This window comes from Corapipo altera, unplaced genomic scaffold (genome assembly GCF_003945725.1).
Source record: "Corapipo altera isolate COAL_440 unplaced genomic scaffold, ASM394572v1 65, whole genome shotgun sequence".
Lineage (NCBI taxonomy): Eukaryota > Metazoa > Chordata > Aves > Passeriformes > Pipridae > Corapipo > Corapipo altera.
In genome coordinates, this window is record NW_020884891.1 from 7,924,460 (window position 1) to 7,946,601 (window position 22,142).

A 22,142-nucleotide genomic window follows, 5' to 3' on the forward strand; every position below is an offset into this window, starting at 1 on the left:
TCCACAGTACTTATTAGCGTGATCTTGTGTAGCTGCTGTCAGTGAGAAGATCTCAGCTGCAAGTTTGTATCTGCTCAGGGAGTAGAGCAAATATCTACCTGCTTCCCAAAAGCCAAGGAAAATGTTTCTGAATAGCCCATCCTTGGTAATAATTTATTCCACAGTTTTTCCAGTGCATTTTCTGGTCAGCACCAATAAGGAGAAGTGTGACAGATCTTTGCTCAAATTGAGACTGGCACTAACATAGTCATGATCTAAACCATGCAAGAGCTCAGCCAAGATTTTGGGTCCAGACTGCCTCCATTTTAAAGGAATGTACGTTAAATAACACAGCTGAATTCCACCATTTGGCATTAGCATAGGAGTAGGTCACTGCTTTTCCCATGTAGTAATTCTTTTTCTTCAGACTGTCACACTAGGGAAACTTCAGGAAGCAGCTGGAATGAGGATCTTCTTCCACTCTTCCTAAAAAGAAGTAAAAGAAGCAGGAGAGTCTTCCAGCAACTGCGCTAAGGAGCCAGCAGTAGGACATACTCTCAGATCTACTTGACATGGATACATTTGAAGTAGTTTGGAAGGAGAGGGAACATGCATTTACAAATCAACAAGCATGTAACCAAAGGCTGCCTTTGCCAGTTAGGGAGCTACGCCCAGTATGTGCTGCTGCCTTTGGAAATGGTTTCAAGAGCAAAGCAACAGGAAATGTCAAGCCACTATCTCTGAATGCCTCATGCTAGCAGAGCCAAGATGTCAGAGAGTCAAGTATGGGTATAAAAGTCAAGTTGCTGTCTTCTGCCTCTTCAAGTGGTAAATTCAACAAATAAGTGTCATTTTCCATCCCAGATCTGGTGGTGGGTATATTTGGCCATATTTAGCTTGTGTGTGTGCTTTTTACCTCCTCTCCAAAGTCCTAAATTAATTTTGTTTCATCTGTGGCCTTCAAGCATAAAGTTAGATGACTGGGATCTGACCTGTGGTGTGCAGAGTCCTAGGAGTCCATAGGCTGCTTTTCAGGGATCAGCAAAAGGCAGCTAAGGAAAGGAGTTTGCCATCAGCTGGCTTCAACACGCTCTACAAGGGCCTGAAAGACTGTGTGCCTGAGAAAATGGAAATTGCCAATATCTGCAAACCATGAAGGTGACAATTATTAGTTTAGACAGTAACATCTATGAGACAGAGCTTGTCTTCAAATATAGTCTAGCAGATGGAGACTACAGGGCTGGACTTGGGTAAATTGACTGATTTTCCTGGCTCTATCACTGGATATCAGGGTAAACTACTGGATTTCTGACAGGAGCCTAGAGTTTCTTTACCTGTGGAATCAAAATGGTCACACTGAATGCCTGAAAAGCCTAATGAGCCCTATAGAAGAACTAAGTACTGCCTCTGCTACAGGAAGCCAGCATGCTGTAACCATACCCACTGACACTGCTAACAAGTGCTACCACTACACAGAAGATAAATAACAAAAAACCCATAAAATTTCACAATAATAGCCTGCATATCTGCCATGCCCCTGTATTTGAGTCACAGTGATTTCTAAAATGTTATTCTCACAAAATGTGAAGAATCATTACATCCTGAGCCTAAAAGAAGAGTCTGGAGGCACTTCTACCAAATTAAGCTGTCTGACTATTGCAGGGGAAATGAGGCTGAAACAATAGAGAACTGAACGCCAGAACTGAAACATGGAACTTTAGGCTATGTCTAAAGCTTTATTTTGTTAAGGTTTTTCCAAAACAGTCACTTATCCCTCAGTTTGGGGGTAAAGAGCAGCTTAAGGATGGGAAAAAATAAAATGAAGTTTTTAGATAGATCAAACTTCCCAGGACACGTCTCTTGGAAGAGAAAATAAAGACACTTAAGGGCCAAGAATGCAAAGTGCACTGAAAAAAAAAGGAGAGGCTAACAGAAATTTCCAGGACGAATTGTGTTACAAATTTTCACTCTGAAGATCAAAACATCATAAAAACAGTCAGCCATCTTTTGGCTACAAGAAAGCAAATAAAACACAGGCTTTGTGGTCTCAAAAGCTGCCTTTGGCAGGAAGCTCAGGAAATCTCTCTTCATGTGAAGTCCCAAAACCTATTTGGGGCAGTATCTACTGCCTGTACACACACACAAAAATAAAAACAAGGCCAGCTCCTTCCTAGGTTGAAACATACTGTGTCCGGTTGGCTAAATCCCCTGAGTTCCCACTGCCCGTGGGTATCTCTGTAATTCAGCCTCTATTTTGGCTCCTGATCAAGGAAGGCCTGAGGCAGCCTTAGTGCTTGCAGAGAAGCTTTTCTGCAGCTGTGTGTGAAGTTCTTTTATTCTAAAGGAAACCTCCTGCTGTCCCTGCTCTGCTTTCCTGGCTGCTCTCTCTAGAGCCTCAAATTAGGCAGCTCCTGAAGTACAACTGGTCTTGAAGCTCATGGAGAACTGTTGGAGCCAAGGAGTATCATCCATGTGCTCAGTGCAGTTCCTGAGCCAGTTCTGTCCCAAGGGCAACTACTGACCTTTCACTTTAGTATGAGCAACTGCTAAAAAGGGATCCTACTTCTCTGGGATTCCAGACACAAATACCTCTCTAAAACAGGATCATCTAAAATAAGATTATCTGAGCTAATGCTGTTTTGCACCAATGGAGTATCAAGCTGTATTCAACTGTGTTTTGAAGGTGGTGGTACAGCAGCATCAGAGAGCAGAGATGGTACATGACAGCAGGAAAACCCAGAAGGGTGACACCAAAGACAACAAAGACTTCAGGATGGGGTACTGAAAAGCAGGCAGTGAGGGGAAGCAGGGAGGGAATCAGACTGGGACAGACATTCTGTAAGGTCTTCATAGGCCAAGGCTGAAAGGAAGGAAGTAATAAGACAGTTGCAAGTTTTTGAGGGAAAGCAATGACATTTCAACTTCTGAAACATTCTTTTCACTAAACTGAGATGCTGGAGCGAATGAACAATTCTTCTGCACCCTTGTCAAGTCTGTATATTCCCACATACTCAGGTAGGTTGATGATTACCATGATGTCTCCATTCTAAATCTGAGCTGGAGCATTCAAACACATCCTATTTGCATCAGAACTACTGTGTGGGTCAGAACTGCGTTGCTAGATGAGTGATACCTGGAAGACCCAGCAGAAGCACACACTTACATTTTTCTGAGAATGAATAAGCATAAAGGAATTCATCATGAATAAAAGTCAAACATTTAGTTCACTAATTAGCACCAGATCCTTGAATCTCAGAGGCCAAAAGAAACAGCCGCCACAAGACTTTGAAGATGGAAAGCTGCCTTAGCTCTGGCTAGATGGTTAAAAAGCAAGATCGAGTGGCTTTGTCTGCACAGCCAAGTTTCTCTGTTCTGACCATGAGTGCTACAATTCCCTCTAAGAGCATGCTGATCTGGGCTGAAGTAGAGCTAATTTTCATCACAGGAGCTGGTAGGAGGCTGTGGCTTGGATTTGTGCTGGAAACAGTTTTGGTAACTCAGAGATGTTTCCTTTATCACCCAGCAACACTTACCTAGAGCCAAGGCAATTCTGTTCCTCGCCCCCCCCCCCCCCCCCCCCCCCCCCTCCAGTGGGGGGGGGGGGGGGGGCACAAGGATTTGGAAGGGGACAGAGCTGGAACAGCTCATCCCAACTGACCCAAGGGATACCCCAGACCATATGGCCTCATGCTCAGCAATAAAGCTGGGGGTGAAGGAGGAAGGGGGCAAGTTTGGAGTGATAGTGTTTGTCTTCCCAAGTCACCATTACCCATGATGGAGCTGTGCTGCCCTGGGAATGCTGAACACCTGTCTGCCCACGGGAAGTGGGGAATGGATCTCTTGTTTTGTTCTGGTTTCATGTGCAGCTTTTGCTTTACCTATTAAACTGTCTTGATCTCAACCCACAAGTTTTCTCACTTTTACCCTTCCAGTTCTCTCTCCAATCCCACCGGAGGGGGGGGGAGTGAGCAGCTGTTGTAGGGCTTAATTGCTGGAGCTAAACCACAACAGTTGCAAAGATACCAACATGCTCTAGCATGGGGACAGGATATGATAGACTACAGAACATTGTGGCACCTGTACACCTGTATGAAGGCAGCAGCAGCACACAGTGGCATAACAATGCAGTTAAAGAAACAAATAATGATGTGTGTGGCCCAGGTCTCAGCTTTTTCACATACATTGTGTTGGAAAGGTTGAGCTGCTGGCACAACCCTGACTATTAACATAGTGATGAACAGCATCTACAAGCCAAATCAAACAGGATATCAACTGACTGGGGGGTTTTCTTGTTTGTTTATACAGTGACTCCCTCAGTGGGGCCTTGGAGGGCCACCTGCTATCTTGATGTAAATAATTACGAATAAAATAACAAGATAGATAAAATGAGTCTGCAGCTAGTATTTGCTGTATCCAAAATAATTTTACCCAACCTTAAGACTCTAACAGATTTAATGCAGAACTATAAGCTTGAATTGCATTAGTGTGGAGCACCTTGTGCTCAATTGTTTTCTTACAGCAGCAGTCCCTAGGAGAAATGGGGGGGGGAAGTGGAAATCAACCTTGGAATTACCTTGCTGTTTTTTTCCTGTTTCCCCATGGACAGGTTTATCTGAGATTTTCCCAAGTCTGTCTGGTAATCAGCTCCAGCTGCCCTACACCAGCTCAGGTAGGTTATCTACCAGAAGTACGGTTTGGACCTACTACATTTTTGTCCCACATATCATCAAATTTCAGCTTCTAAAGCCAGTTCTAGGCCTTTAAATCACAGCTATTAAATTTTCTATACCTCTGCAAGAGGATGAAATGACAATCCCTCCAGTTGGTTGTAAGGGTACAAAGCTAGACACCTTGAGCAGCAGAAGTTTCTGTGTAAGAGACAAAGGCCAGAGTCTACACAAGGCAAAATTATGACACGATATTTTCATGGCTCAGTCTGGCAAAATAATGTAGACAAAAAACCTGGCAGTCAAATGATGCAGAAGAGTGAGGATCACATTTAACAGACTGTCACAAACCAAGAAGCTTCTGCTCCAGTGCAAGTGATGTAGGACAAGCAGCATTAGAGGTCCATTTGACAGCATGTCTGTCAAATACTCAGAACCTTGGTGATAGGGAAAGGGCTGAAACCAAACTGGCATGCCTGCTTGGAATTCCTCTGCCTACAGCCAGCAAACACACTGCACCACTGTGGCTGCTAAAACAAACACCATCCAGAGAGAAGCACGAACAGAATGAGGAGGACTGGGAGATGTGGAGTGACTCACTCGTGTATTAAGCCAGAAGTGAACTTCTTGCACAGAGATGAGTCAAATGGAATGAATCAACAAAGAGAAATAGTTGATTTTTTTGTTACTAATATAGCACCATTGTACTAACTGTGCCCAACTGCCTGCAGTGCCATGGCTCTGACACCTCCTGACTGCTTTTGTTTACCCTCTCTATCATTCTTGAGTAAGAAAACAGGACTTAAGCCTCCACACATTTAATACCAGGCGTAGCACTGAATGATCCTTGTGGGCCAAAACCAACATGCTCACAAATGTCCACTCTGTATAATTGCCAAGTACAGGAACATGCTCATAAGTTGTGTATTGAAAGATTCCCTTGAGAGACTCACAAGTCCAAGGACTCCTTTCACCTCAGCTCATCCTCTCTAACTTGGCCCCAGCTGGGAGAGCTCTCCACTTTCCACAAAAGCTGTTTCTTGAAACCTAATATTGTCACTCCTGTGTGGATCCAAGGATTGTCTCTGCACAGGTGAACTTGCTTTGCTGGGCAGAAACTACCTATCATGCTCAGATATTTTCACCTCAAAAAAACCAACACTGAAAAGCTGTTAATGAGTCATTCTTGCCCTTGTTGGGAAGCATTGTGTCAAAGAGATGTACAATAGAGACATGTAAACAGACATATTTAAGAATACCAAAGTGTTCATGGAAAGCATTTCACCACAATTCATCAGCCACACAGACAGATCCCTAGCTCACCACAGGACCACTAGTTCTGCCACAACTCCCAGGAAGCACCAACTCCAAAGCTGCACAGCCTTCTGACTGTGCCAGTGGCACTGAGCCCATGGACCACTGCTGAGTCAAGACAAGCCCAGATATGCAGGGGGATACACAGGCAGGGATGGCCAGGGAACTCAGTGTCTTGCTTTAAACAACCTTTGAGCCTTGGAGTGATGCTGCATATCTAAAACCATGCCAAAGAGCACAGCATCATGTACTGCAGGCAGTCAGTACACACAGCTACTGAGACCCCGTGGTGATTACATGGCTCCAAAAAGGGAGAGAGGCCACAGGAGGCGAATGAGCTGCTGACAGAGAAAAGCCAACAGTTTTAAACTGTCAAGTTGCTACTTCAGTAGCAGTCGGTGGAGCTTTAAACGACTTCCAATTCACTTGCTACTGTCCAAGCTAAAACTGCAGCTGCTTGCTTTGGATGGGGAGCAAAAGGCTCAAAGGACTCCACACACATATGAAAGCTGTAATAAAAGTGTAATTAGCCCCAAGGACAAAGGGATTTCTGGCACTCCTTCCACTGTCCCCTATGAGCTTCTCCACAAGAGGGTTTGGGGTGAAGGTGCAGGAGGCAGTGAACAGACAGCTTGGTTATCTGTCAGGTGGACAGAACCGTACTAACTATGAAATAAACCCAGCAAACACCAAAATCTCTTCCTGACACTCATCTGAACAGGCAATATAAACTACAGAAGCAGCACCTAACCTAGAAAACACATTTTACTGAATTTCACGGTCATAACATTGTTCTACATTTGCAATTACTTTCATCTCAAGTAATTTAAAAATATATTGAAAATTCTACTGATGTATTCCTTGATAGAGTTGCTTTACCCAAATGCTAAACTACTTTGCAGGACAAAAGTGCACATCAGCATTTTTTGACAATTTTGGACTATAGAAAAAGAACACGATTCCCTACTGGGAATGCAGAGCTTAGCATAGCAGAAGACATTCAAATTGAAATGTCCATAATTCTAGGATTGTTTGTGGAAGGCACCGTGAAATCCTGAGTGACCACATTAAAAGCAGACCAGTTACATACATTTTCTTATAGTCTGCTATACAAACCAGTTCTGAGCTGGCACATAAAACCTTCAGCCAGCTATTTTATATAGCTTCTAACACACTATTTTTGTCTTTGGAAATTGGCAGTTTGTGTTTACCATCAGTGAACCTTACTATTCAAGCAGCCACATTTTCAGCTTATAACAACATACTTGGCTAGTACCAAAAACTGAGGAACATATGAAAAGATTCCTCTACAGGTTTTAGAAAACTTCATCCTATCTGTCCAGATCTAATTTTTTTTTCTGACACCACACTTGGACCGAGAAAAAACAAAACAACAAGGGTGATGAGCTATAAACTTACCAGAAGAACAATTTAAGGTTATTCAGCTGGCTAAAGAGAAATACGAAAGCAATCTACAAGTTTTACTTCAGTGACTCACTGAAGTAAAACTTGTGAGGCCAAGACTGGAGCTGTGATGCAGAATTATCTGGATTAGGCTTTGGCCTTTTTCTTTATGTCATAAAAGACCATTAAAAAAACACAGGTACAAGACTGTGCACAAAGATCAGATTCAGCCACACATTATTGCACCAGGGCAGAGCCTTTGCTTTCTCTTGCAAAACTTGGGGAAGGTAAATGTGACAGCAGCACAGGAGAGCACTACCCAAAGCTGCTTTTAAAACAGCCCAGGTGCTTTAGCTGGACTCAGCAGCTCAAGGCCCTGGAGGGAACCCTCTCCCAGTGTCCATGGCAGGTTTCATGGCCTGCACTGAGCTCTGTGCCACTTTGGCCAAACTCCTGCTGGTGCCCAAGCCAACTGCTTAACACATAAAAGCCACTTCATTCCAAAAGAGCTTTCATTCAGAAAGCAAACTAACTCCTACAGGTCAAATGACCACGTGAGAACTTGGGGAAGCCATTCCAATGACGCATTTGTCCAGAAAGACAAACACTTCACATCAAACTCCAAACAAATTTCATCCAAAATTAGTCTCAGGCTAAAAACATCACTATTACTGCAACGGCTGTCTTGGACTTATTTTAACTGCTAATAACCACAGCCAAAGCAGCATATAAAATTTGCAAAGACTGTAAAGTATTAATAGTTGCACTAATTCACTTGGGAACACATCACAGGGCTGAAATAACAGGCTAAAGAATATGATCTGTATATTATCAAGTGTAGAGACCTAACTGAAAAATATCAAGAATGAAGAATCTGTTGAAGAAAAAAGCCCTGTTCCTCATAAATCAGGTGGAGATCTACCAGGAAAGAAGAGATGGTATACCACATGTAAAAAGCTTCATCTGCCAGCCTTTATAACCTCTCAGACTTTCAATTTTGTTTTAAATGCATTAGATGCTGGAGAATTTGGGGAGGGAAAAAAAGCCTCTTAGCATAAATCCAACTATGTAAACAGGGGGTTTTTTTGTCAATTCAAGTGCCAACCCACCTATCTTCATCAAGACTCATTCTTAGACCTTTTGCTAGTTATGATGGCATACTCTTCCCTTATTTAAAGCAAATATTAAATATTAATTCCCTGTTACAAATTTCAGAGGAGGAAAAGAGTCAATATGGAATGGAAATGCTAACTGAAATCCAATAGAGTTGTGTGCCTTTGAAAATGCACATTTCCACCAGAGTAACTTGAGACAAACTGTTAGTGTGAGGGATACAACCTTTAGGAGAGGGAAAAGGAAAAAGAATCCATCACCACTTTCGAACTATGTTTCCCCCTCTGCTAACTAGGACTTACACATTCAACTGTCAGCATTCACATCCTAAGCCTCAAGACACAGCTTCACTTGCATTCCACTGTGCATGTTCCCTGTCTGTAATCCCACACTGGGTGCAAGAATAGAGCCCTCTGCAGTCTGCTGGCGCAAAACATGATCAAACCACTGCTCGGGTTTGGCAGCAGGAAATTTTGTTCCATTCCTTAGCAGGGGGAATGTCAAAGTAGAAACAGAATGCATCTTCATGGTGGTTTAAAGCACAAACACTAACGTGCATTATCTCATTCTCTTCTCTCTTTATAGTCTGCTCCAACAGAACATGTCAGTGAAGCAATAAAAAAATATTTCTTTTAAATACAATCGAATCTCTCAACAGGGAGCAATTACAGAAACAAACCTCAGATTGCTTATAGAAAAACTGAGCACATCAAGTTCTTAAAGAGCATTTAGTGCCAGACTTCTAGCTGAATGCTTTTATAAAAGCCAATGTACATTTCCGTATTTCTCATTTTTATGTGTTAATATACAAACAATATAGCTAATCACTAAGGAAGAAGACATTTTTCCTCTTGCTATAGTTAAACAGGAAGAGATTCTTAATTCCTTTTTCAATATTTCATGCCTACACCTCCAAAGGAAAAAAAACATGACCAATTCTCACCACACTAATATTTTACTCAGGACTAATTTTTTGCACTTCTGCGCTCAGAATGGTGCTTCAGTCCCAAGGCATAAGCACTTTGCTCAGCGCTGCAGCTGCAATACAACAAAGACAGGTTTTCAAACTACTCAGTAGACTCAGTTCACTTTGGAAAGGTGGAGGGGAGGGCTCAGCATGGCACTTACTTTTTACTTTTCAGGCACCCGTAGAATCCAGCCATGGTGTTTCCCAGGAGGCGTGTGTGCATTTAATTCATCCCTGTGTGTGGATGCCAGCGAAAGGTTCTGCAGCCTTGTGTCGTGCTCAGCACTTGCCCACACGCGCGCACAAGGCAGCCAGCATGCCGATGCAATTACTGGCCAGATAAAGTTCCTGATCTGAGGCCCTCAGACTCTGCTGAACTGGGTCCAAGGAGGGCTGTGCCTGCTCCATAAATGGTTATGAATTGTTAACTCCCCCTTTTCCTGTCTCCTTCCAGCTCTTGGTACGCGCAGCATCCTAAGTGTAAAATACCATATGGCATTTGATTCTGTCTCGCTGTGGGACTAATGAGAGGCTTGGTTGTAATTAGGATGTGAAGAAGCCCTGAGGAGATTAATTGTTATTGTTATTTTTTTTTTTGACAGAGGAAAGCTACAGAAAATACTTGCAACATCTTAGAAATAACCAGTAAAAACTGTAATTATTCTCCAGCACATAAGGGGTGCACAGCACCTTCCAAAACAGGCATTATCCCAATTCACTGTAAATCATAATCTATTCTAACAACACATTAACAGAGAGGAAAAAACCCAACTACATCCCTGCAATATTGCAAGGTCAGGCTAAAAGCTCTAGAGTTTAAATTAGCCAGTAGACCCATATGACAAAATTACTGCCTGGTGATGACCTCTGACAATACACTAATGGTTGTTACTCACTATCACAACTAAGGACACCCTCACTGGGTGTGGAAGGAGGAAAATGCTGGGGAACATAAACCTCAAGCAGCTTCATTCACAGGGGTGACCCAAGTCCTGGGGACAACATAGCTGTACACATTTCTGACATTATATTGCATTAAATTCACGTGGAAATGAATTTGCATCATGGCTGTTAATGGCCTCTGTTGAGGTAAAAGCAGAGATATGAGGCAAGACATTGTTTGTGCTGCTTGCACACAACAAGGGAGCAGCAGCAGCCAGTAACACGTCAGCCTGTTCCTGGAGTCGCATGTCTTGCTAAGAATGTCAGCTCCTGATTTAAAAAATGCACATATATTTGAAAGTAGGAAGTTCATAACTCTCATAATAGCAAAGGAAATATTTACAGTAATTCCTAGAAGATCAGAAGAAAACCACATTTATTTGTGTTTCTTAGCTAGTACACAGTATTTGAATACTTGGCTCTGACAAGCCAGTAAGAGGCAGTATTATTATTTCTATATGAGCTCCTCTTAAAGGCATTGAGAAGCAAGACCAGATCTAAGGTGGAGCAGTTCTTCTGGAATACTAGGAAAAAAAGTATTTTGTTTTAATACCTTTCCGATAACAGAAACATGATGTTTGAGAAATGGGCCTCGGGTGAGGAGTCACATAAGTCACTCAGCTACAGCAGTTTTCCACCAGTGCAGAACTTTGAAACCTATGAACAGACAACTCCATTTCTCTATTTTCTATTAAGGTCCCTTCACAAAGGAAAGTCATGACACAAATTATAGATGACAGCAAGTGCAAGAGCCATCACAAAGAGGAAACAAATCATATTCTAGTCTAGTTTCCCACTTAGCAGGCAAGCAAAAGCCTCTCCAAGCAGCCAGCTTCAATGCCATCCACACAAGAACTGCAAATCAAATCTGACCTCCAGCAGGTACACTTTCTGTCTCTTGGGAAAAGACAAAGAAGCAAAAATACAGTAACACTGGTTGAAGTTCTACCCAAGGAAGTTTCACCATTGTCCTGAATTACTACATTTGTCACAATGACTTCATACTGAACTCCTAATCCCAACAGAAAAAGGCTCACTGGAGAGCATTAATCTCCACCCATCAGAGAAAGCCCACAGGAAAAAAAAAAAATGCAAAATCAAGGTTTCAGTTATTGGGTAACAACCACTGGGAAGGAATTCCTGGAGATTACTGGAGAAACCTTCTGACTGGCCTAATGTTCAAAACCTTGGATGTAGGATTGCATCTGAAATTTGCCTGGCATTTAGTTCAGAAAATGCTGCCAACAGAAACATTTGTAGTACAGTAAGAAATGAAGGAGACCTCATGAAAAATTCACATTTGTATTTAAAAGCTGGAAAGATCAAATGGCCTTCCAGCAGGAAGGCACAGTCCCTAAAGCCAGTGGAAGGGTGCAATCTTGATGGCTTTGGAAGACTTCATCACTTCACCTGGTGTAGAATACAGCCCACAAGCTTCAAAAGATTGGAGTTTTTGCTAACATGAAGTGGATTCCCTGTCTCCAAACCTCCTCAGATGGTTTGGCTTCCTTTCATTATTCTTGTTTTCTTTCATGCATTTTTGTCTTGAAGTGACTTACCTGAACATGCAACTCTTCATCTGTTGGGTTCCATTTAGGTCAGACATAGTCCCATTCCCAGTAACTGGTAGTTTAGCAAGACACATTGCACCATCTCAAAACCCCCTTACTTTCCAAGAAGCAAAAACTAGTAAACAGTCATTAAAAATAATTACCCTACCTCAGGATTTAATCCTTTTTGATTCTCTATCTTCATATCACTCTCCAAGCCACTTCATGTTAGATTTATTATTCACTGCTCTGCTTCTTTATCACTAGCACAGCTCCAAATGGCTACACACTGAGCTTTTTGGGTACAGGTCTGAAATCTTAGATGCTGATAAACATCATGGCTCCTCATCCACAGGTAAATCAGTGCAAGTAAGCAGTTATGTGCTGCACCATGGGTTTGAGAGCCAAACATTGTTACACTTACATTAGCTCTTCATATAAGTGCTGAAGTGAACAGGCTGCTCTACTGCCAATTAATTAAAGCTGGTTTTAACTTGGAAAGTTAGTGAACACCAAATAACCACAAATACAGACTTCGGCAAAGTAAAGATGGTTCTTTAAAGATAGGGAAGACAGCAAGTTTAAATACCTGGAAGTTGAATCAGATCTGGATTTCCTCTAAAGTTTGTGGCTTGGCTTGATTAAAATAGCCCAGTCCAGGCCTACTTTCACTTGAAAATTATGGCCTTCCCCATTTTAACTCACTGTCAAACTCACTGTCACTGCTTTCTCTCAACAGCCCAACATTGCACCACCCTCTGTGATCACTGCACATCCAAATCCACCTTGCTTCCCCTTCTGGGAGAACAAGCAGTCCTGGTGGGAAGCTGCCTTCCCGCAGTGGTACCAGCAGCAATGAATGGGCAGCAGCAGAGATCCAAGTGCCTGGTAAACGTCCCAACGAGTTTCTCAATTTCTCCAAAGGAGGGAGGCAAGTCTGAGCAAGGCCCAGGAACCCAACCACTGAAAAATGCTTGCACCAAAATACAGCTCCTAAAATTCATTTCTCAGGCACTGTGACCTGTGCCACGGTGAAAAAAAAAAGGCCTCTTCAACATAAGTAACCAACAGCAACTACTAATCCAATGGAGGACATTTAAATATATACATACTACAAATGCATAGGGTACACACCAGCAGCCTGACAGCAGAGGTGTCAGGAACTATACACACAACCAGCAATTCTAAACATGTTCCATGTCTGACAGAGCTACTGCTTTTTTTGTAGCCTCTTGCAACGGGGTCTCTAAGGGCTGACCACATCCTTGCCTCCCCGGCTCCCAGATTGCAAACACTTCCAACTTCACAAATTGCCCATCCAAAGCTGGCTTGCTCTGTCCATCAGGACACAGACACAGTGCACAGCAGCAGGGATGGACCAGATGTCACACAACTAGGAAATCCCATGATTCACAAATTGTATTTAAACATGGACATTTGGTTTACATTTTTTTAAATTTTTTCCAGAAAGGGACAAAAGTTTCATGTGAATTTTTCACTAAACAAATTTAGAGGTAGGAGTAAAAATCCCACAGCAAACTAATAGACCACAGCATTTCAGATTTCCTTTAGATTTCTACATCTCTGAACTGAATTCAACAAGGCAGACTTTAGTCTCCTGTTTTTAGCCTTCAAGCTCTACCAAAATCTAATCTACTTTCTTCTTTCCTAGTCACTGTAACATTTTGACTGCATTCCTCTGGTAAGTTTTGCTGCTTTGAAAACAGTGTCTATCAGGTGAGAATTCACTGAAGGAGTTTGCAGCTCCCCTGTCACCATTGTGACAGGGTGAGCCGTCATATACTGATCTATGGGCACTTGGATTTTATGCCATGAAGATTCCACGCATTTCTTACATGCATGTTGCATCTGTACCCCTAACAATGCTCTGCAACTGTGTGCCAGCATAAACGTGATTCTCAGAAAATACTTTCCTGAAAGATGAATGGATTCAGTTTTCTTACAAGTGAGATTCCCAGGCTGGCAAATCAGCCTGGCTTAGAAATTTTCTGTGAAAGCCCTTCAATTCTAACAAAACAACTAAACATGCACCGCTGTTAAAAGCTGCAGTATCAGAGCTTTAAACAAACAGGGTTAGAATCAAACACAGTACTCTGCAGACAACAAAGAAGTGGAGATAAGAGGATTTCTGCCTTGCAGAGTTTATACATCCATCTGTGATTAATATTAGAAGGAAAATGAGGGTCAAAGCCTGTCTCTGAAACTGAAAGTAGAGAGTATAGTCAGACACCTCCAACTATGCACTATTAATGGCTTTTTATTCATGCATATAAACCAGAAGAATTTGCCGTGATAGTTTATCTGGAGTCTAATTACTGTATGTTGCTCTAATTAAGTCTATTTTCACACTTTGTGTACAATGCGTGGGATTTGGGGGATTTTTGTTGTTGTTATTCCCTGTTAGAGGACTTCCTGCAATCTCCTTCAATAACAAGAATATTTCAAAGAAAGCAGCAATACATATAATCTCTTTGATTCCAGTGTTTGGTAACTCTGAGTCTGAATTGTTTCTTGCAGTTTACCACAAACAGACTGTCTTCACCTCTGAGGAAGGAGTGAAGATAAACTTCAGTATGGGATATCCAGTGCATTACTGAATTATAAAATACAGCCAAAAATACTGGTATTCTAAATCTATCCTTTGTGTCCCCACAGCCAAATGTGAACTCTTCCTGGATTATCTGGAGATGAAGGTCAGACCATGAGTCATTCAAAAGGTAATTTCCTCTAGATTTGCAACAGGATCACAGATGTAACCTCAGACTTCAGTGAGAGAAAATAGCAATTGACAAAAAAAGTAATACATATCCAGAGATAGATTGTTTGTTTGACATTTTACAAATGTACAAGGATTTATTTGCATATAAATATATAATTTACTAACAGAGAAGTGACAGCATCCCTGTATACACAGACAATATAGCCAGCATGTGCTGCCTCTCACGTTTCTGCTTTTTTCATCCAAGATCATAAATCTAAAGTCTAAGATTTTAAAGAATCTGAATGAAAAGCAGATTATTTTTGACACAGTGGAAGAGCTGGTATTTCCTGTGAAAATACTAGCACGGTCAATATTTTATATACTAGGAAACTGTGGTTCTTTTGTCTAAGGGGGAGTAGTGCAGAAGTTGAACAAAGGAGCTCTATTTCTGCAGATTCTGACTTAAGAAAACACCGTGTTAAAAATATTAAGTTCCAACAACACAACTTTTCCTTCTCAGTGTCCAGGCAGGCACCAATATACAAGACCATCTGGAAAGAAATGTGAGAACACAGTATGTAGCTACAGGCACATGGACCACTGCCTAGTCTAGATGTCGAACATCAGAGGTAACAGTTACTGAGTCTAAACAAATATCCTGAGATGATGTGAATAATGAATTGAGTTTTCTACGCCCCATTCTTCCCAAACTCCCCTCTAGGGATAGATCCAGTTAATGTCCTTCCAACACTCTCGCCAAGCTCCCTTGGAGACAGATCAGATCAACATTACCACTAATGCCTGTGCTGTGAACAGCAATCAAGTTTAATGACTTCCCATGTATATTAGTTTTGCACTAATGTAGACCCACCTCTTCAACAGAATTACTTCTGATTCGTTTGTGCAGGTATGAGCAAGAGGAGAATCAGGGACTCCCACATCTGGAATAATATTCCTAAAGTCATCAACATCCTGAATTTCAACTGCAACTGAAATAAAAATTCAAAAGCGAAGGTCATCTCTGATACCATCTCAGTGGCTGTTGGCTGAGGCAATAATACGGGAAATCACGGAAGCACAGCTCTGGGGAAAAGGCTGTCTGGCTCCAGAGCCTGCAAACACAAGGCTAAAGATAAGGTGACCATTAACCTTCAGAGAAGGGCAGTGGAGTCCCAGAATGTCCTGCCTGCAGGCTTTGTTGCTCCAAGGGGAAGCAAATAGAAAAATAAAAGTCAAACCGGCATATTCTTGACATTTAACTCAAATTAGTAGGCAATGGTAACATTGTGTTTTCTTTGTTATCTTTTCTCTGTATAAAAGCATGAATACTGTACCTGGTTCATTTCACAAGCTGCAAAATAACTGAACATATTAAGAAATAATAAATTTATTCCTACCACTTGATACCTGTGAGATACCAGACCTGTGTCCCTCTGCACAGAATGTACTATTCCATACTGCAGATACGGTGGGGAGAACCGAGGACAAGTAAATCAGTGACTATTCCAGAATCCATAAACTGCAACGGAACTCAAAAATTCCTGGTGCCTGGAACTGTGTTTTAGAGTCTTTCCCCATCCTCCCTTGCTCAATAAGGACAGCCAGAAAGACCCTACAAGAATAGTCACCCTATAAATACCCAAGATAACTCTAAGTTCACTAGCCAGCCTTCAGCCATGGGAACTCTTACAGGAGCACGGGCATCAAAATGCTGAGTTAAATTAGAAATCAGCAAGTGCACTGCATAATTTGACCTCTCATGTTCAGAGTTTTAAAATCATCACATAATAAAAAATACCTCATACTGAGCCAGTTTCTCCAGAACAGACCCATAGCACAGCAGAGTCCTTACACAGCAGCCTAACAGGTTACTCAGATTCAAGTTCTGGCAATCTTTAAGTATCCCAGTGTGCTCTCAATTGTCTCTTAAATATGCTGGAGCTGTTCCCACTATAATGGGAAGAGAAAATATCTAATAAATATCCAGAGGCAGGAAATAAGCTAATTGCAGAAGAATTTTACCTAAAGCTGTTGAATAAACCACAGTTCTGTGTCACTAAGTCACATAATCACATGCTTAAACTGGATCTCTGCTTGGTCCTTCCCAACCACAGAGCTTGGCACACACTTTAAGCTGTTCACTGAGCCGATGGGTCTGTCACCCTAGGATCAGTGGTATCCAAAAAAGCTGCAGTTAAGAGCCATGACAAACTTAAGTCCATTGTTCTGGTGTCTTTCTGCCTTACCACGGAGTTTAGGGGATACCAACAGCTTTCCTAGGATAAATGCCACTCTCAGCCTCACCACTCCTTTAGAGAGAACATAATTGATATCCACTGGTATTGGCATCAAGCCTTGAATCCTTGCTACTAAGTGGATCCTTCCATCCAGGTAGTTTTCAAATACTGAAATGCCAGCAACACTGTGGGTCCAAACAGAAAGAGGAGCAGTACCTGCAAAGTCACCTACCCGTTCTACAGGTTTTATCAGCACCTCCCCACAAAGACAAACTCAGATCCTCTCGTGAAACATTTATCATAAGAACCCTAACATTTTAATGTATTTTATTATACAATAAGATATCGCTTTTAATTATTGCAGAGCCCACAGCTTTAGGAGTTCAACTCATTAAATCCACTCTTCCGTCAGCACAGTAGCAACATAGTGATGGTGTGTGAAAGACAGATTCAAAAAAAGAAAATAAGCCATAAAAAAATAAATGCTCAAAGAAGTACATGCTGGTAGTTAACAAGAGGTGTATAAAAAATCTCATGTTCTTCTGTTCACTGTACTGCTCTTGAACCTTTAAAAGCACACAAACGTTGCATTGTGGCTTTGAAATTTACTTTGATGTGCTGCATGCTATGTCTCTTTCAAAGGACAAAAACCTTTAAAAAATTAAAGCTTTATGCAGCTGTAAATAAGGTCTTTCTTAACACATCTACAAACAAAGAACTAAGGATTTTGGAAAAAACTGTCATTACTATTGTACAGAAGGCAATTCCTAGATGGTATCACCAGCTGAATTTAGTCTCCTAATGCATAGGAGGTTTTCTATGCCCCATTCTCTATAAAATTGTGTTGACATCTCCCCCTTTTTAATTCAGATTTAAAGCCAATTATATAAATCCACAAGTTCCCTATGAGGTGTTATATCACTTGAAGGTAAACTGGAATACAACATATAGATTGAAAAAGCTAGAAAATCAAGCAAGCACCATTAATAAACACTCCTGGCTTCTATCATGTTTCTGGGTAATTATATTAAGGGTTTATAGTTTAAATTTGTAGAGAAACCCTTGGATCATTTCTCAAATGTCAAGTATACCACACTGTCTGCCTCTCCTGCTTTCTTTCACTCGTCCTTTCACTTCCTCTTACTGAGATAATGAAATGTAGCATATAAAAAAAAGGGTAAATTCAGAAGAGCTCAGAAATCCTGACACTGCTTTGAAAAACAGGATCAGAGGATGCATCTTCTCTAACCCTTCCCTCTCTTGTCATTACCAGTGCTTAGAAATATACGAATAGCTTCTTGAACAATGGGATAAAATTTATCCTGACACTGTGAGGAAGAGCCTTAGACCTCTTTTATCTGCCTGCAGTAATGTGCCACAGGACTGGGAAAAGATGCTGGTTTGCCAGATGCCAGAATCCAGGGAGAGACAAATATCCCCACATCACATCGCAAGGGCTGCAGCTCCAACTCTGCTAAGTCAGAAATCTCATTAAAAAAAAAAAAAAGGTGCAAAAAAGAGTCTTGGCACTCAAAATAGCAAAGACCCAGCCAAATCCATGAGCATTAACCCTTTTTGTGCTGGCAGGTATCCTTCCTTTGTAACCTAGTGGAATACAAAACAGTCTCATACAGTATTAACTGGGAGAAAGGAAAGGACACACTTGACCACAAGCTACTATAACATTTTCTGGCAAATGGTAGCAGTAATATTTAACAGACTCCTATGAATAATGGCAACCTCTTTTACTGGCAAATGTCATTTAAATTTAAGAAATGCATGTCCAGCAGAAAGAAGAGAGGGTGGAACAGCAGATGAAAAGCCAAAGAATGGCAGTGAAAGCAGGATGGGCTGTGTGACTCCTTGACATGCCATTTTGCTGAGGTCAGCCCTAAAGACAGCAACAAAGTTGTAAGCAAAATAAGTATGTGCACTAACTTCCATTTTTCCCCACAGGCTTTCAAGCAGAAATTTCAACAGAAGCTGTGAAATAAGATCCTCATTGCTTCCTACAGTTTTAAGAGCTTAGAATAGTGCAGCCACCCAAAATTCAGCATTCCTGAGTCAGCAAAATCATGTGATGCCTTAAACAAGCAGGCATATTGGAAATATTTGGTGGTCTCTTCATTTTCAGTTTCTGAATCATTAAAGATCCTGCTTTCAAGCTTTGTGGTTGGGCATGTATTTTGACAGTTTTGCCTGGTTTTGTTTGCTCAGAAGAATGTTCAGTCTGGCACAATCACCTGGCTGTGTGAGCTATGACCTGATGAGCTCTCATGGCATTTGGGGGGAACTGCAACAGTCAGCAGGAGTGAGGGAAGAATAGTAGTTACAACAATCCTTGTTAATACCATCAGCTGCAAATCTCAGTGCTGCTCGCCAAAGAGGTGGTTTCAAGTTCTAACCTGTAGCACTCCTTTCATTGCACATACAAGCTGTCAACTGAAGATATGGAGATAAACCTCTCCAGATGGAGAGATATCTAGGTAGCTTTATGCTTAAACTACACAATAGATTGACCTTAAACAGATGGAAGAACTGGCATAGAAACACATCTGAGGGAGTGATGAGGGGACAGAACTGCATTTCCACTAAACCCAGTGTTAAGTACCAAAATCTTATGCAGTGTGTTTGAATTCATTTAGAAGAAAATGATGAAATACAAATGGTATCTTTGCTTGTGGCACTGGCACTCCTTTTGAAAGCTATTTTAAACTTTAAGAGGATGTATATGTATCTGTGCACGCATGACTCAACATGATGCTGGTGGCATTCCAGTGAAGCCAAGCCACCGATTCTTGAGTTTGGGCCATATCCACAGCTCATTAAAATCAGTGACAGTCTTTCCACTGAACTCAGCTCTTCCCATCGTAGTGTCAGCCTGCAGTCTGATGTACCACAGAGACTACAGTCACACTGCTTTGTCCCCTGTTTGACTTACAGCACAGCTTGATGTTTATGTTACATAACTAAAGATATTGAGACCAACCACACCACGCACACTGTTCACAGTACAAACATAAGGATTACTGAAAATCCTCAGGGGGAAAAAAAAATCAGCTCCCCAGTTTGCTAAACCATGTGTACTTCCTTTTCATTTACATAGAGAGAGATTTCGTATAAATAAATAAATACATATGAATGAATGTCTAACACATGTCAACAGTATCAGATACAGTAAAGCATTCTGGTCAAAGTCATAGTGGATTTTAGCAGAGATTAAGCAGGAACAACTAAAGAAGTATTTGTTTGTATTAAACATTTCAGACTCCCACATACACAAAATACTGTCCCTGAGTGCCCATTTTCAAAGTTGCTCAAAATTGAGCAACATCTTAGCCCTTCTCTTAAGGCTTATGCATGATCCCAGTATTTGCACTGGCAGCGAGTGCTTTCTTGTGAAATATTCTAAGTAACCACTGATCTCTAAATAAATTAATGGGCCTGTATTAAGCAGGTCTTTGGACCAAGTATAATTTCTTGTTTCTTCTCTGACTGCCATACATCATCTTCTGGTAAAAGAAAACATAGGTGTGCATTTGCCTGTAGCAAATTCTCTGACTGGTAAGGTACGAAACAAGTAGACACAAATACTAACTTTGAAACAGAAACAAATGTCAGTAAATCTTCTAAAGTGGTAAAATTTAGCTTTTGCTGAATAAGTCTGCACTCCCTGGATCCCAGAAAAACTAAAAAGAAGCTAAAAGGGGATTTAGTTCCCACATGTCTGGATATAGCAAAAAAACCCTGTGCTGTGGGTTCCAAAGGACAAAGAATTTTGAGTCATCAAATCTGCCCTGGGCATGTCTCCATCACTGTGGTCACAGGAATCTGTGACATTTCATTTTCAGAAAACTTCCATCAAATCTTTGACAGAAACATAAACAAACAGCTTAAGTGGAAAAGTCTTCTTCTTCAGGAATTGGCCTGAACCACTGGCAATGTGGTCTCTATGTTATACAGCTAGAAGTCCAAACTATAAACAACCAAACAGTGCAAAAAGTAATTCCATGCTCATGAAATCACTGGATTAATTTTTCACTGTATTTGTTTTGTAACAGCAAGACAAATATATATTTGTATTTCCTATCTTGCAGTGTACCTGCAAAAGTATTGGAGTCCTAATTATCATCTATTATATAGTGTGAGGGAAACAGAAATAGAAAACTCACAATGGTGAAGCTGTTAATAAAAGATAATGTCACCAAACTTGCTTTTCTGTTTTAAAGGTTCCTAACAGTATACTTCAGATTACCTGGAAAAAGGGACATTTTAAATGAGAAACTCCTCAGTTTTCAAGAGAGGAGTTGGACTACACTATGGAAAAGACTGGAGGTGGTTTGCTGAGGTTCTTGGATATTTTGTGCTCATACCCTGCCTGCAGATTGTTACCTGGATGAAAGCACTTGCCCTTACATGAGCCATACTGACTTGTACAAGGATAGTTATCACAGGAAATTCACCAAAGTTATTAAGGTGTTACTCCTGCATACAGCTGTTTGTAAGATCAAGCTATGGAGAGTCTCAGCAAAACAAACAGGACAGAAATTACACAGTGGGTGTCTTTTCATCTACTACAGCTCATGTATCTGACCCTTTACTACTTCTCTCACGTCACTCCTTCATACCAGCTCTGAGATCACATGGATTCTCCCAGTGCCCATACCAGTGTTAAGACTTCACTCCTGGGAGACATCCGCCAATTCCAGCAATTCCACTAGCGCTGCAAGAGACAAAATAAACTCCAGATCATATTATCAACCATAACTACTCCAGCTAACTAACGTAGGGTTAAAAACCTGTTTTGGAGCATAAAATGCAGAGGTCCGACACAGGAAGCCTGCGAGTCTGTAGTTCGGGACGAGGATGCCCGGGGAGCGTTCGCAGCCGTAGGGAGCCGGTAGCCGGTGAATACAGCATCGGAACAAAGAATGCTTCGCAGAAAGCTCACGCCGCTCGCCTCCGCCACGGGAACACCCGCCAGCGTTATCCCAAAGCTGCCGAGCGCCCAGGGCTCCGCGTGCGCAACGCCCGACACAACCGAGGAGCTCCCCCGGCACCGAGCGGCCGGGAGGGCGGGGGCGGCGGCAGGAGCCCTTCCCGTGCCGGGGGCCGGGGCCGGGGCCGTGCCCCTCCCGGTGACCGCCCGCCTGCCCGTCCTCCCGGTCCCGGTCCCCGCCGCCACTCACCGCCCGCGCTCCCCGCACCGCTCAGCGCCCCCGCCCCGGGCGGCCCCGCCCCGCGGGC

The 22,142-nt window shown here is 41.9% G+C and overlaps 1 protein-coding gene across 4 annotated transcripts in view; it reads right to left on the reverse strand.

Annotated features, from left to right (window-relative positions):
• KIAA1210 (KIAA1210 ortholog) overlaps nucleotides 1-21,893 on the reverse strand; it is a 51,832-nt gene extending 29,939 nt beyond the window's left edge. For 3 of the 4 annotated variants that reach the window (XM_027645473.1, XM_027645478.1, XM_027645469.1), the window contains exon 1: nucleotides 9,606-9,796. In XM_027645473.1, the coding sequence (XP_027501274.1) occupies nucleotides 9,606-9,667 (62 nt within the window). In that variant the 5' untranslated portion in view covers nucleotides 9,668-9,796. Of the gene's footprint in view, nucleotides 1-9,605; nucleotides 9,797-21,694 lie in introns of those variants that run through there. The other variant, XM_027645472.1, reaches the window with a different exon arrangement.
• Nucleotides 21,894-22,142: the final 249 nt, after the last annotated feature.